This window comes from Stegostoma tigrinum, chromosome 9, assembly GCF_030684315.1.
Source record: "Stegostoma tigrinum isolate sSteTig4 chromosome 9, sSteTig4.hap1, whole genome shotgun sequence".
Lineage (NCBI taxonomy): Eukaryota > Metazoa > Chordata > Chondrichthyes > Orectolobiformes > Stegostomatidae > Stegostoma > Stegostoma tigrinum.
The window spans coordinates 63,926,725-63,943,713 of record NC_081362.1 but is presented as its reverse complement, the minus strand read 5'-3'; the positions used below and the strand labels follow the sequence as shown (position 1 = coordinate 63,943,713).

Sequence of the window (16,989 nt, the reverse complement as noted above, 5' to 3'; positions counted from 1 at the left end):
TGACACTATACGGAGGGTAAGTTTGAGTTGCCTCCAGATGAATATTAACCATTCCTCGCCCTGTCAACTCTTGTGAAATAATATTTCACTGCTCCTTGCGCTAGTTTGCCAGCTTCAAAGTACCCATTAAACACAAGTATTGTGCATCGCAGTCTGTGAGCGACGATTCGAAACTGAAAATAGCACTGAGAAATGAATACCTGTCGAATCGTTAACCCAGTGTAACAAGCCTTTAAGTATAGCGTCTACTCCAGAATTTTATCCGGAGCGCAGCTTTAAAAACACATGGTTAGTGTAGGTCTATTTTTATTTGATCTGTGTTCTTTCCAGGGCATTGACCTATATTTAAGCTTACTGAGCCTATTAAGTTGAAACTTTTCTTTTTGGCTTTCGTTACATTTCAGTCGAGGAAACCTGGTACACGTGTCAAAACGATTTTACTACGATATAAATAATTCATGAAGTTGGTTCAAAGAATATTCAGTTTTTAAAAAAAGCTCTCCCTAGACATTTCAAATACATGAAAGCGGCGAGGTGAAGATACAGTCGCTGACAACGTGAGGGCAACCGGGTGAAATTAAGGGCGGATTAATTTCAATCGCTCAAGTGGGCCAGAGCTTTCTCTAAATGATTAACGATAAAACCTATTACTGGTATTAAGGTGACGTCTTGCAGTGTCAGATTTTCTCGAGCGCGGTGTGGAAAAGCTCTCTCCAGGGCTGGGGAAAGGTGCACGAAGGTTAGCGCTGGAGGCGGACTCCGTCCCCGTCTCTGGCTCGGTAGCTTGGACAGCTCATCGTGCCCATACCATTCTCACAGCATTGGAGATTTTGCTTTTGAGAGCCAAATGGAGGGACACAAGGTTGAATTGATCTCAAGTGGTCTGTCTCCTGCCCTTTCTGCACCCATGCCCAAAGCTCACTGATTTCCCCAAAACCAAGCTTAAGTCCCACTCCCTGGATCTCAGCAAAAGGAAATGGCCATTCTCAAAGTCAAGTTCACGGTGCAGAATCGTGTCAAGTTGGCCCAGGGACTGTGGCTCCTGAACTGGTTTTGTGTCTTGGCAGGCATAGTTGTCTTTGGGATGGGCTTGTTCCTTAAGATTGAGCTGAAGAAACGAAGCGAGGTGATGGACAATACAGAGAGCCACTTAGTCCCCAACTCTCTGATCGTGGTAGGAGTGCTGGCCTGTACAATCAACTGTTTTGGTGGCAAGTTTTGCTACGATTCCCTCGACCCGGCAAAATATGCCAGGTGGAAATCTTCCCTCAAGTTCTACCTTGCCGCCTGCTTGTTTTTCACTTGCCTGACCTTCCTCTCTGTGGTGCTGTGCTTTCTGATGAAGATCTACCTTGAAGATACTCTGGCCAAGGGGCTGAAGAACAGCATGAAATATTACAGAGACACCGACACTCCAGGACGTTGCTTCATGAAGAAAACTATTGACCAACTTCAGATCGAGTTTCACTGCTGTGGCAACAATGGCTTCAGAGACTGGTTTGAAATCCAGTGGATCAGCAACCGATACCTGGACTTCAGTTCCAAGGAGGTGAAAGAGTGAGTACAAGAGAAATATGTGCACAAATCATTGAAGGGGCTGGGCAGGGGGAAGAGAGCAGTCAATAATACGTGTAGCGAGAGACATAATGGGAACTGCAGATGCTGGAGAATCTGAGATAACAAAGTGTGGAGCTGGATGAACACAGCAGGCCAAGCAGCATCTTAGGAGCACAAAAAGTGATTCAATAGAGGTCGTGTGTTGGGCTTTGTTAATAGGGCACTGAGTACAAGAGCAGGGAGGTGATGTTGAACTGGTATAAAAAAACTTGATAGACCTCAGCTGGAGTGGTGTGTAGAGTTCTAAGACTACATTTATAGCAAAAATATGAATGTACCGGAGAGAAGGAAGAGGAACAAGAGATTTCAGAAATAAGAAACTTCAGCTAGAAGCATTTATTGAATAATTTGGCACTGTTCTCCGCAAAAGGGAAGAGGCTGAGAGGAGATTTGATCGAGACCTGCAAAATCATGAGCAGGCTGGATAGAAGAGATGCAGGCATTGATATAAAGTGATATGTAAATGAAACAAGAATGAAGTGAGAGGGGGAAAAAAATCAAACATTTTCACGCGGGCAGCACTTACAGTTTGAAATCAAATCCCTCCAATGAACCTCACTCCTCCATGGATTGAGGCATTCAAGAGGATTTTGGGCTGGTTTGTGATAGTGATGGTGGCCAGGAGATGGGGAGTAGGCAGATGACAGGTACTAGGTAATACTGCAGGGAGAATGGGAGTCTAAACACATGACGTGTTGTGTGTTTTTGAGCTTGCACTAAGAACTGCACAGTGCGCTATCAATTACATCCACTGCTACCTTTCTGCCCTCGTTGGAGTCGTGAGCCTTAACATGTCCCAAATCTCTCCTCCCTACAGCCGTGTTAAGAGCAACATCGATGGGAAGTACCTGACGGATGGGGTCCCGTTCAGTTGTTGCAATCCGGCCTCCCCTCGACCCTGTATCCAGCAGCAGATAGCCAACAATTCCGCCCACTACAGCTATGAGTTCCAGAGCGAGGAGCTCAACCTGTGGACTCGGGGCTGCAAGGAGGCTCTCCTCAACTATTACACTAACATGATGCAGTCCATGGGAGGGCTGGTCTTATTCCTTTGGCTATTAGAGGTAAGAGGACTGATAATTTAAAAAAAACTAAAACCTTAGAATGCTGTTGAGTCTTGTATAAAACGGTCATTGGCTTTTTAAAAACGTAGCTGTTGAGCCGTCCAGCCAGCAGCTCATCTATTGCAAATCTCTAACAATAAATGGATTCCCTCCCCAGTCCTCACTAATCTATCTGGGAAATGATTGCACTTCGCGAGTGGTATTTCTGTTGGAAAATTCTCACAGGGGTGCTGCTTGCTGATTGGTCCTGCCTACTCAATGTAGCACAGTCCTCTGATTCTTCTACCTTTCAGAAAATGATAGAGAGCAACTGTCTCAAATGTTCTGGATTCTTACTGTCACTCCAACAAACCAACGAATTTGGCTTCTTCCTTACATTTCCTTCTAGTCAGGAGGAAACTGGAGAAAGTTGTGCTGTTTGTCAGATGAAGATCACATTCTAAACAGGGAAGAGAAAAAAATGCCATTGTTCTAAGAGTGTATACAGGCAGCCTAGAAATCTGATCCATTTTGAATTTGCAAAGTTTCGTACGTTAGTTCAAAGTGACAGGATGGTTTTGATTGTTACCTTCATTATTATCTGTAACATTAGAAGAGTTAGGGCTTGCTTTTGACTAGCACAGACACAAGGAACCGAAGGGCCTTTTCTGTGCAGTAAACCGCTTAGATTTGGTTAGAGAGAACAGCTATAGCATGCAAGATTCTATGCTTTATAAATAGAGAATATAAGAGCAAGAAGGCAATGCTGAAGTTATACAAGATACTTGTTAGACCTTGGAGTATCACGTACAATTGTAGGTGCAGAAAAGATTCACAAAAATGGTTCTAGGGTTTAGAAATTTCAATTAGAGGGACAGAATGGAGGGATTATGGCTGTTCTCCTTCGGAGGAAAGGCAACCAGGAGAAGATCCAATAGAAGTTTTCAAAATCATGCAAAATCTGGATAGACAAGAAAAAGAAGCTGTTCCCACTCAAATGCATTGAGAGCAGACAGCCATAGATTTAAGTTGCTTTACAAATGTAACAAATGTGGTGTTTTTCCAATCTGGAATACATTGCATAAGCTTCCAACTCACTTCCAAGCAATCAAGAGGACATTAGATGATGATTTGAATAAAAACCAGTGTGCAAGGAGATATAAAAGACTGGAGAATAGCACCAATTGATAATGAAGCTCCTGCAGGGACGGGTCCTTTGCTCACTGGTTGACGATACTACTTCTTAAGCCACTTTCCTTAACTGCTTTTGCTAGTAGTGGTTTGCCATTGCTTTCCACTCGAGGACACAATCACAAATCAACCTCAACCCAAACAAAATAGCAACCGTCCACACTGTCAATCATTATTGTGAACTATAGATCAGCTTTCCAGCCAACTGAGCTAACTACTTCCCTACTCATGACAAAATTAGAAGTTATCTGCATTCAGATTAATAAGGACTGGATTATATTATCCAAACTACAACAATAAGTTATGCAAAAGAAAAATATTGTGGCCACTAGAAATCACAAATAAAATGCTGAAAATTCTTTGCAAACCAGGCAATATCTGTAGAGAAAAAGCTTCAGTTTCCTCTCTGTACAGGTGCTGTTTGCAGTATGTTTACATCAAACAGGTCCAGATTCACACTTTGAGGTTTGGTTGTAGGGGGATTTGTTCAATCCCCCATGAGAGGTAGTAAGAATTGCTGATGCTGGAGTCAGAAATAACACAGTATGGAGCTGGAGGAACACAGCAGGCCAGGCAGCATCAGAGAAGCAGGAAAGCTGCCATTTCAGGTCAGGATTTCAGATTCAGAAGAAGGGTCCCGCCCCAAAACGTCAGTTTCCCTGCTCCTCTGATGCTGCCTGGCTATCTGTGTTCCGACAGCTCCACACCTTGATATCATATTTTTTCCCTACGATTATGCCAATGAATTGTTGATACTTTTGTTGGATTACGTCAGCTTACTTCACTAATGGCTCATATTTATGAAGTTAGGCAAACAGAAGTTTAAGTATTGTTGATAAGCAAAATTGGCTCTAAACTAGAAAGGTAGTATTTCTGCCTCACCTGTCTTCATGACAAAGGAGGAGGGAATTAGAGACTATTTATTTGATTACTGGTGCAAAATCCTTTAGCTACATTGAGTTCTAAATCCACCCCAAGCTTCTAAATGTCCTGTATGTGAAGGGCAGGCAATGGTCTAGTGTCATTATAACTACACTAGTAAATATCTAGAAGCCTAAATAGTGTTTTGGGGTCTTAGGTTCAAATCCCACACAGCAGATGGTGGAATTTGACTCCAATGAACGGGTCTGGAATAAGAAATGCAATAATGACCATGAAATGATTGTAGTTAAAAACAAACAATCAAACAAACCAACAGGTTCATTAATGCTTTATTAGGGAAAGAACTTGCTGTCCTTACCTGGCTTGATCTACATCTATCTCCAGGCACACAGAAATGAGGTTAATTTTCAAATGCCTGGAGCCACTCAGTTGTGTCCAAGGGCACCTAGGGATGGGAAATAAATAAGTGTTTCCCTAGTTATCAATGCCCATTTCCCAATAATGAAGTAAAAAGAAGCATCTTCAGAAAATCCACTTGATTTTCTTTGTCATTAGTTTTGGACAGTGACTTTGACAGATTATGAAAAAGTTTCAAACACATTTTGTAGTATTTGAAAACAACAGATACAGGAGAATGTTTCTAAAAGATAGCATAGTTGAGATAAAGTGGGTTTTATCTCCCTTTCATCAACACGAGTAGGGCTGAGATGTAGTATGAAAACAAGTCTTGACAGTATTCTTGGATTACAGTTATTGGTTGATGATAGAACATTTCAATTGTCTTAAAAATATACAAGCTCTTATAATCTTAAAGTGATACCAGCTTGCCTTGATTGGAAGGAATCTCAGCTCAGAATCAGAAAATCATGGACTCAAGTTCTACCTCATGGCCTTGAATGTAGAACCTAGCTTGAGATTTCAGTGCTGTACTGAGGAAGTGTTACACTGTAAGAGGAACCATTTCTCAGAGGCCATATTAAATCAAGTGTACCTTACCAGAAGGACAGAAAAGATTCTGTGACAAAGCTTCAATTCAAAGAACAGGTAGAAGCTTTCCTAGCCGATATCTATTCCTCAACAAATATAATTGAAGCAGGGTATCTGGTATTTAACTCACAATTGTTGGTGGGCACTTGCTTTGCACAAATTACTGCCCTGTTTTCCTTACAAAAACAAACAGTGAAAACAGGCAATGAAGATCTTCTCAATTGTTTGGATACCTCAAGACATAAAAGGTGAGCTGTAAATGTGAGCTTTTCCTTCACAACAGCCTGTGCTTATTCACCCTTTAAGGATTCAGGTTGCAGTCCATATTACTACTACTACTTCTGAATGTGAATTCACTGTCACAAACTCAGAGCCAAACGTGTGAGAATGTATGGGTTGAATGGCGGTTGGTGGGGAAAACAACCCAAGAAATAGGAGCAGGACTATGTCACATGGACCTTCAAGCCTGCTCCATCATTCAGCAATATCATGGCTGATCTGATAGAAGTCTTAACTGTGTTTTGCCTGCTTTTCCATAACCCTTTAGCCCATTCTAGATCTAAAGTCCATCTAATCTAGCTCATCTTGAATATTTTAAATGACTCTAATTCACTGCTGTCTGAAGATCAGAAATCCACAGATTGATGACCCTCCGAAAGAAGAGGGAAAAGATGTTGGTGCAATAATAATGGCATTAGACTAATAATCCAGAGCTCCAGGCTAAAGCTGCGGGGCCGAGCATTTAAATCCTAGTATTGAACTTCAAATAATAACTACAGGACATAAAACTAGCCTCTGTAATAGTAACCAAGACGAGAATTAATTGTCGTAAAAGTTTATAGTTCAATGATTGCCTTTAGCGGGAAAAAATCTTTTACCTTTACCTGGTCTGGCCTGCAATTGACTCCAGATCTACAGCAACGTGATTGTCATTTAATTGCCTTCTGAAATGTTAGGGATGGGCAAGAAATGCTGACCTTAATAATGATAGCATGGAAGAATAAAAACTCCATCTTAAGTTAGAGATTCCTTATTTTTAAACTGTCATCCAGTGCTACACTGCACAGCATATACCTTGTCAAGCCCCCTCAGAATCCGACATGTTTCAATAAGATCGAATCTCATTCTTCTAAGCTCCAAACAACGTGGGTCCAAGTAGCCCAGCTATTACTCAATTGACAAGCACTTCATCCAGAAGACAGAGAGCATTCCTTGGAATGAATACAGAGAACAAGAAGAAAGGGAGAGGGAAATCACTGGCAAAAGAGAAGGAAAGACTATGATAGGATAATTATGTATGAACTTTGGTGAAGCTTATTTGATGGGCCATTTGACCTTCTTTAAAACTTGAGACGCATGATCAGATAATTTATCAAAATGAATTGATATCACAATGCCAAGTAGTGAATGTGCCTCATACTGCACACTCTGTGTGTTGCCGGAGATCCAGGTTATTTCCCTCAATTAAAACATCACTAGTTTAAAAATAACTTTCCTACCTTTCCACTCCACAAATTATGCCATAGTATTCACACTTCAGAGAAACTCAAAAGCAGACATATAGCAAAGTTCTACTACCAAGAAATTTTCAGGATTAAATTTCATGTATTATAAAGACTTGTCTTATTATGCTTAAGTTAGGTGTCAAAGATACTCATCATGGCCACCGAGCCATGGCATCCATCTCGTCCCAGTTGGAATGTAATGCAATCAAACGGCACTATGCACTGATGATCATTAAATGTAGGTTGATATTCCCATGCAGTACCAAGAAATGCCGCACTCTCAGAGACACTGATTTTCAAAAGAAGGTAGTAAGGTTTGTGTCCATTCACTCAAATGGATGGAAAAAATGTCATGGTACTATTTCTCAAAAATGAGCAGGGTAGATGTTTCCAATAAAAATAAAACTGAAAATATAAAAAAAAGTGTTCATTAAGTCTGAAGACATCAATGGATAAAGAAACAGTTAAGGTTTCACATGGAAAACAATTCAGACATCATTCTGATGTAAGGAAATTGACTTGAAACAATAACTGATCTTCTCTCCACTGATGCTGTCTGACCTTTTTCTCCAAAGTTTTTCTTTAACATTTCCAGCATCTGCAGGTTTTTGTTTCTGTATTACTATTTTCCGATGACCTGCTGTGTTTGATTGCTCTCGTTACCCTTTGATCCCTTTAGCTGTAAAAACCATCTTGTTCTCCTCTTTGAAAATAGGAATTAGAACATATTTACCCATCAAGACACTGGGCAATAAATCCTACTTCTCAGCTTCAAAAATCTCCCTTCAATAAATGTTCATATGGTGAAATAATGAGTTGCTCAAACAGTTTTTCAACATTTTAGAGTTTCAACATTTCTCCTTGGCAAGATCATGGCACATCAAATATTCAATTTAGAATTTGAAAACAGTTGTGTTGCCATGCATTATAACAGGAAATTCAGGTAATGTCTTATAATGTAAGGTTCAGCTTGAAACATACAAGATCCTGAAGGGTAATGATAGGATAGAAGTGGAGAAGATGCATTTTGTCAGAACCTAGAATTGGGGTCACTGTTAAAAGGGATCATCCATTTAAATGAGAGATGAGGCTTTTTTTTTCCTCTCAGAGGACAGTATTTTTGAAATTCTCTTCCAGGAAAGATAGCACAAGCAGAGTCTTTGAATAATTTTAAGGCAGAAGTGGATAGATTCTTGGTTAACAAGGAGGAGGAGAAAAAGTGGTTATGTTGATTTGAGGTCACAATACTATCAGCCATGATTTTATTAAAATGGTAGGGGAGGCACAAGGACTAAAGGTCTATTCCTTCTGTACATTTGGACATTACAAATCAAGGTCAATAGAAACAATTATTACCTTCTGGGTCCAAAGAGATCAGCACTAAAGCAACCTAAATTCAATACCAGTCTAACACCACTGTTGCCTTATTCTGGTTTGCATTCTGCCCATTTGGAGGCCTGTTCAGGGCAGGGCAGCCAAGTCATATTGTGATAATTGCAAAAGTCAGGAAATTTGATGTTTGGAATCTTTTATAGAACACAGAGTCTGAAGATCCTCGATATGCTGTGTAAGTCAGCAGCTGAGAATGTTATTCTAATAGGTCAGTTAAATCAACTACATAAAGTTCAGACTTGGAATGCCATGAATGACTAAGACCCATAAGCCAGCAGTCAATAGCACAGACAGAAAAAAATAAGTCCTCTTGTTTGGTTGGCAGGGATTCTAACAAATACATAAATCCTTTAGTAGGTTCGGGCAGAAACAGAAAAGGGACAAAGAACAAAGAAAATTACAGGACAGGAACAGGCCCTTTGACGCTCCAAGGCTGCGCTGGTCAAGATCCTCTATCTAAATCTACCATCTATTTTCCAAGGATCTGCATCCCTCTGCTACCCCTGCCCACTCACGTATCAGTCTAGATACATCTTAAAATTACGCTATCATGCCCACCTTTACCACATCCGCTGGCAACGTGTTCCAGGCACCCACCACCCTCTGCATATAGAGCTTACCACACAACTCTCAAACTTTTCCCCTCTCAGCTTTAAATCGTGACCCCAAGTAATCGAGTCCCCCAGTCTGGGAAAAAGCTTCTTATTATCCAATCTGTCTACACCACTCATGATTTTGTAGACCTCAATCAAATTGGGGGGTCCCCCCCCAAACTCAGTCTGTCTTTCTAATGTAAATAATCCTAATCCACAATCTCTCTTCACAGCTAGCACTCTCCATACCAGGCAACATCCTGGTGAATAAAATGTGAGGCTGGATGAACACAGCAGGCCAAGCAGCATCTCAGGAGCACAAAAGTTCTAGGCCCGAAACGTCAGCTTTTGTGCTCCTGAGATGCTGCTTGGCCTGCTGTGTTCATCCAGCCTCACATTTTATTATCTTGGATTCTCCAGCATCTGCAGTTCCCATTATCTCCAACATCCTGGTGAACCTCTTCTGCATCCTCTCCAAAGCATCCACATCCTTTTGGTAATGTGGCAACCAGAACTGTAAGCAATATTTCAAATGTGGTTGAACCAAAATCCTATATGCCTGTAACATGACCTGCCAACCCTTGTACTCAATATCCCATCCAATAATTGAAAGCATGCCCCATGCATTCTTGACCACTCTATCTACCTGCGTTGCCACCTTCAGGGTCCAAATGGACCTGAACACCCAAATCTCTCTATGCATCAATTTTTTCCAGGGCTTTTCCATTTACCGTATAGTTCACTCCTGAATTGGATCTTCAGGATCATTTATTTTAATATTTTCAGTTTTATTTTTGTTGGGACAAGATGAACAGACTTCCTCCTGAAATTGCAGTCAGGCAACCAATTTACTGATCAACTCATTATGTTAAAAAATGTTGCAATAATATGGAATGCATGCTCCTCACAAACCCCTTTCAGCTAAATCCAGAGAACATGGGAAAATATTATTGAGAATCAAAGTTTTATAGACCTGAAACAAGTTCAGAGATGTCCATCTAATTTCAAACATGCAGGATGCCATCAAAAAGTATTTTTATGCTTGCCACTGCGTGAAGTCAGAACTACCTGCCGGAGCACAGGCTTGCAGGATTATCCAGAGCCAAGGGAAAATTTTAATTCAATTCCTGTGACAGATCTACCTTGCCAGGCTGTCTGCTGACACATCAACAATGCCCAAAATTACAAGGGCATTCCTGACTCAGGTATCAGAGTGCAGATTCAATTCATCCATGAACAAATGTCATTCAAAGTCAAATAAGTATCACTGCAGGTCTTACCCAAGGAGGATAATCTCACATTGTCAGTCAGACAATTGGCATCAAGGTGACAATGCGAATGATTTATTTTCAGAGGCAATGTTTCTTTCTTCGGGAACAGTTTTAATTTGCAAGGTTCACAGGCACCGTACTTCCTATCAATAAATCAGTTTATAGATATTTTAACGTCTGAAAAGGTTGCTTATGATGCACCTTTGGAGCTGGTGAGACTTGAATGCAGGCCTTCTGGCTGAGGGATAGGGACATTACCACCGCATGTGAAGAGCCCTTTTAAACCAGTTTATACTTGGACAATACCTTCCTGTTTTTAACTACCACTGATCTGATTAACTGATGGTATATTCTCTACCTCCATTTTAGGTGGCAGCGATGGTTGGGATCCAATACTTGCACACAGCTCTGGGCAGCATTGCAAATCCTGAAGATCCTGAATGTGAAAGTGAGGGTTGGTTAATGGAGAAAGGTCTGAAGGAAACATTTAAATCTCTGCTGGAAAGTGTTAAAGAGCTGGGTAAGTTCAATCAAGTAGCTACAGCTGAAGAAGGGAAAAATGAAGAGGGCACGACTGTTGCCACAGTCAGCTGAAGATACAGAGAAACAACTTGCAGGGGGAGGGGAAGAAACAATTTAGACAATGAAGGAAATGAAAATTGAATAAATATACAATACAAAACCAGATAAATAACTCCCTTTATTGTATGATATAAAAAGCATGTACCCCAAGGACCTTATTTTCCTGTATTTGTACTTGTAATCCATTGTGTAATCCATCTATAATATGTTAATCATCTATTTACACAATTTAAATTGTTAAATTAATTTTGACAATTTATGCATTATTTGCTTTCATTGCTTTGTACTATATAAAGAGATAAGCATATCAATGTATTGCTTCTGAATCTGGAAATATGGATTGTGCGACAACAGTACTTATTTAAAACAGTCCTGCCATTTTTGAAGGAGGTCAAATGCTATGTGAAGTTATATAGTTTGCCGTTACAAAATAGTAGCTTCCAAGACAGAAGGGTATTGTTCATGAAGCGAAGTGTTTCCATGATTATTTTATGTATTTCAGTAACTTCATGTTAGAAATCCAAACCACAAATGTGACAAACCAACCTTTACACAGAAATAAAGTATTCTCTATTCAAAGCACAGCTATAAAAACAGACAGCATGGATGGTAAAATTATGAAGGTTAGATCAGATTTCAGAGAATATATGAATTAAACACAGACAGTGATGTTTCCCAATACTTTCTGAAATCAGCATCATAAATATTAGGACATTCCTTTGTGGTCTGCAGTTAAATCTATCAACACTGGTTTACAGCTATTCATTTGGATAGGAGGTGCAATTTACAAAACAAATTGACTAACCACAATATGTGTACAAGCACAGTCATTTTTCATGATTTTGTAAAGCAATTACTTCTATTCATATCATATTGAAACTAAACCATGTTATGTTTTGTTCATTAAATGCGATTTTTATAAATAGCCTACTGTCACTGCCAAAATTGTGGTTGTATTTAGGATAGACTCTCAATGTATTTTATTTAACTCCAGGACATTAGTTGAAAAATATCTGTGTCATATCAATTCAGGCAGTCTGAAAGCTTTCTATCACATAATGGAATTTGAAGTAATTTTATAGGAAGTCTCAAAAGTCCTTTTGATTATTTGAAACATTTCTGTGAATGGTTCAAGATTTAACTGCCTACTGCAGCTTCAAGGATAAAAATCCCAAGTATGCTTAACATCAGTTTATAGGATTAACTTCAGTAATTCTTTTCAAAGTAGAGACAACTAATTCATCATGACATCTAAATACACATAGAAATGCGTGATAAAATGGAGGAAAGAAACAATAAACATTGCAACATACAAGACAGTGTATAATTCTCAAGAAAGTAAACCATGAACATGAATTACAACTAAAAGTGTCAACTCTCTCCTAATCTTCAGTTTACTTTTCTAAAATGTATTCATTCATGGCATGCGCACATCACTGCCAACGCAGTGTTTATTGCCATCTCTAATTTTCCCTAAAAAGGTGCAGGGGAGTCTGCTCCTTAATAACCAATGGTTTGCTAGGCCTTTGCAGAGACCATCAAAATTCCACCTCCTTTTCTACTGAAGTATCATGGAAGCCAGATAGGCTGGGATAGAGCAGATTTCCTTCCCCAAAAGGACATTAATGCACCAGAAAAGTTTTAAAAAACAGTTGAAGGTTACACATTACAAACATCTATTCCAAATTTATTTAAGAGGCTAAATTTAAATTCCTTAACTGCCATGATGGTATTGGAACCCCCAAATCCAGATCATTACTCCAAATGTCTGCGATAATAATCCAGTACAACAACCACTGCTTCAAACAAAAAACTCGGAAATTCTTCATAATCTAACAAAAAAACACTTGTATTGGCAGAGCATCCTGAACAGAAATTAAGAGTCTCAGGCTACTTTATATAAGAAACAGATGGAACAGGATGGAAGAAACAGCAGTGAGGAGAATACATCCTAAGCAAAATTTCAAGGACAAAAAGTGGAACAATAAAGCAAAAAGAGGGAGTCAGTTAGTCAGGGACCTGCATTTCTGGAAGCCAACGAGGTATGTTAGAAAGAAAAGGAAAATACATAACTGGTCAGAATCCCCATGTCTTCTAACTGAGTATATGACCATCTATGTCCAAGTGCCTTTCACTGCTGAAACTGTTATCTATGCTTTTGCTACTGCACAACTCAACTTTCTTCACCAGCATCCAAACTCTGTCATGACACATATTATAGCTTGCAGAAAAATCTAAGAGGACACTAAATTCACTTGATGTTCACTGCTGTTATCTCTAACTTCTCATGGGTCCTGTTTCTTGAATCACTGAATTCAAAATTTGACAAATGCCTTCGTGGGCTTGCCTCATGTTATTTTTACAATGTCTTTCATGCTGTATGGTAAACTAGGATATCAAATTCAGTGCAACAAGTAGAAGCCATTTTAAACTGTAGGCGGCTGCAGTGATTGACAAGTAGACCTGGCATGGGTATTACACTCTGACACAAATTTTGTGCAGCGATGACCTCTGGATTGCTGTTGAGAAGTAAGCTGTGATGCCACAAAAGTATAAGGTTTGAACAGAGGTGATACTCAGTCTTGGTGATGGATGGACCTATTTTCAATTAGAGGACTGGAACAGCCGAGGGCATGACTCTTTTCTTAAGACTACATTTGATATAATCCTGAATCAATTGAGACAATAGGCATAGATTGGTGCTATGAATGCCTCCTCATTTTTTCAGATGTTCCTTCTCATAACAAGGAACTCTCTTATGGTGAGGCTCCAGTCAAATATTGATAGGTGCCAGCTACAAACACTTATCTTAGAAGCTACAGTATTTGCTTTTATGCTTTTCACAGTTTCTTTCGGATTTTGAATCCTTGATAGAGTACTGATGACAGTGAACAGAGTGTTGTGTTTTATCAAATTAACAGATTTTAAGAGGGTTGAAACACTCAGCGTTAAAATGCAATCCTTCTCAGGAAAAAAAAACACAAATTATAACATTTTTGATTTAGAAATTAGTTCTCTTCATATCTGCATATGACTACAAATTGTGAATAAATTTGCATTCAAGATTCATAAACAGGGCTTCCAGCAGAGTGGCTTGTTCCTGGTTCTTCAAATCTCATCACTTACTTTGAACTACATTTACATTTGTGTTGCACAAGTGCTTTCCCATGTCTTCACATAAGTGGGATCAGTAGGTGCTGCTAATTTTACAGTGAAGGCAGGGAGACACCACTATATAAAAAAAATGGATGGAAGGCAAGAGAGCTGTAAATTTGTATTTAAATGCTGACACTTATCTTTTACCCCCCCAAATGCAGTGATTGCAAATGCATGAACAAACTTGGTCCAATTGCTAACAACCCGGCAAATAAACTTTGAATTCAATAGATAAAAAGTGTTGTTGTTAAATGAGCATCTAGCTTCATTAGCACAGATGTATGAAACAGTAACATTTTATGCGAATCCATTGTTTGATCCAGATTGAAGAACAATTCCTCCAGGAAACTTTCTGCTGTAAAACTGCCAAACAAGTGATTATTTGCAAGTAACAAGAAAATATACCAAGAACAATGGACAGATTAGTTTATTCTAACTCTGGACTTTCCATATATGAATTCATTTAAATGAGTATCAGCAAACTGAAAACTGTCAATATTTGAAAATAGCTTTTGTTTCCTATTGGCTAGAATAATCTCAACTGTAACCGTGGTTAAGTGCAATGTTAAATCAATTTTTCTGAACAGCATTTTGTCAGAAAATAAGTGACTTTTGGTATTAGAATTTTCCTTAAAACAAAACTGTTTATAATAGTTATTCTGAGCCCAAATTTATAATACTGCTAAATAACTGTCCAACAATGAACACCAAAAAGTGCAAGATGGTGAAGTGAGCGTCTGGAAATACTCGAGAATGGTTCGTCCTACCAGAGTTATTCATGGTAATACAAAAGGCAGCAAACTCTAGCAAGTTTCCTTTCGTGTAAACTGACCCATATTATACTGCTTTCAATGGGAGATCATAGGATCTACCTCTGCAACTTGCAACAAACTAAGAGAGTTCTTTGATCCATTTTTCTTGTAATATAAAAGAACAATGCTGAATTAAGAGACAGTGTGGAGCTGGAGGAACGCAGCAGGCCAGGACGCATCTGAGGAGCAGGAAAGCTGATGTTTTGAGTTGGGATTTTGGATTCAGATTTCTGAAGAAAGGGTCCTGACCTGAAATGTCAGCTTTCTCACTCCTTAGAGGCTGCCTGGCCTGCTATGTTCCTCCAACTCCACACTGTGCTGTCTCTGATTCCAGCATTGGCAGTTCTTACTATCTCTCAATGCTGAAGTAACACCTTTTTCATATACACTACAGCACAAGATAATATTACAAAAATTGCACAATTCTAAGAAGGACCTCACCATAATTGTTCATGACCAATCCTTTTAATCGATAACTGGTAACTTGAACACTACAGTTATTCAGCATCTTTTGTCTATCTGTTTAACTCAATAAAAAAGGGACTAAAACTTTAAACAGCTTTAGCACTTCTCTGTATTGCTGTTTTGAAAATACTAGCCAGTGAATGATGTATAAAACTATTGTACTACAAATAAATAGAACATATTCTATGATTTAACAAAAACTACTGTGGTTATTTCATCTCACAACAGGAACACCCATGGAAACAACAATGGGCAAATGGAAGAACGGAAACAAAAGAAAAGGCTTCATTAATTTCCTACATTTCTTCCTCCTCCAGATTGCATTTATAACAAACAGAATGCAACAATACTTGAGCTCTTCCCCCGCTGAAGAGAATTTGTGCTAAAGGACTCCATGGAAGCAACAGCCTTAGACACTTAGCGTGAACTTGATTCTTAGGTACATCAATTCCATAACTGACAAAGTTGCAGCCAAACTTTACTTTATCCACACTGGCACTCACAAACACTTTCAGCAGAGGCAATAGAGAAGGTTCATGTGAAAGTAGTCTTTTCTCCCCCCCACTTATGAAGCAAAAACATTGAAAATAACTGCAGCAGACTTCTTCCATTGCAGTCAAGAGGCTAAACTCAAGGCTGCTCGGAAACTGCAACTAAAATCATGTTACATTTGATCAAATAAATCAAAGTGATTTGTACAAACACAAAAGCAGATAAATTTATAGTAAACCTAACTACATACATTGCAGGTTTGTGTCCCCAACTGAGAAAATATTTGGAAAGGCCAAGGTCAATATCGCCAAAATATTCAAAACAGCAAAAGTTAATCAACAGAATGGACAAAGTAAATACATTTAAACAAAGATGAGGTGACAATAAATCTTCTAATTAAGATTTATTAACACAACATAAACTTACGCTTATCATAAACCAATTCAAAGTAACTTATTCAATATTATAGAGTATTTCATAACGCTGGAGAATTTTCATTTACTTTTTATATCCTTTTCAACTGTCTTGAAATGTTTATTCAAGGCGGAGTAAATAGGATTAAAGGCTAAGAAAATAATCATCTTACATTTCAAAATATCATTTAAAACTGCAACTGCAAGCTATGTTAGAATTATAGAAATACAGTAAGCTCATGACTTGTCAGTTTGACAGATCTGGGCCACTAAAGGACAAGAGACTGCAGGTGATGTGGAAAAACTAAAGGTACTTGAGACTATTTTCCTTAAAAAGCAGGGAAAGTTAAGGGTAATTATGGCAGACGGAAAAATTATGAATGCTTTTTCAGAAAGATGAAAAATAGAAAGACGGAAATGTTTTCCAACAGGTGGAGGGTAACTAAAGGTCACTGATTTCTGAGAATCAGCAAAGAAACACAGGAGAGGTGATTATTTTGCAAATACATAGCTATAATCTAGAATGTACTATTAATAAAAAAACGGAGAAAACAGATTTAACAGTAATTTCCAATAGGTCATGTACTT

At 38.8% G+C, this 16,989-nt stretch overlaps 1 protein-coding gene across 1 annotated transcript; it reads left to right on the top strand.

Annotated features, from left to right (window-relative positions):
- The first annotated feature begins 657 nt into the window (after window positions 1-657).
- Window positions 658-15,679, top strand: prph2a (peripherin 2a (retinal degeneration, slow)). The gene is made up of 3 exons (XM_048535465.2): window positions 658-1,557; window positions 2,435-2,681; window positions 10,851-15,679. The coding sequence occupies exons 1-3, from the start codon at window positions 977-979 to the stop codon at window positions 11,073-11,075; spliced, it is 1,053 nt and encodes a 350-aa protein (XP_048391422.1). The 5' UTR covers window positions 658-976; the 3' UTR covers window positions 11,076-15,679.
- The last annotated feature ends 1,310 nt before the right edge of the window (window positions 15,680-16,989 follow it).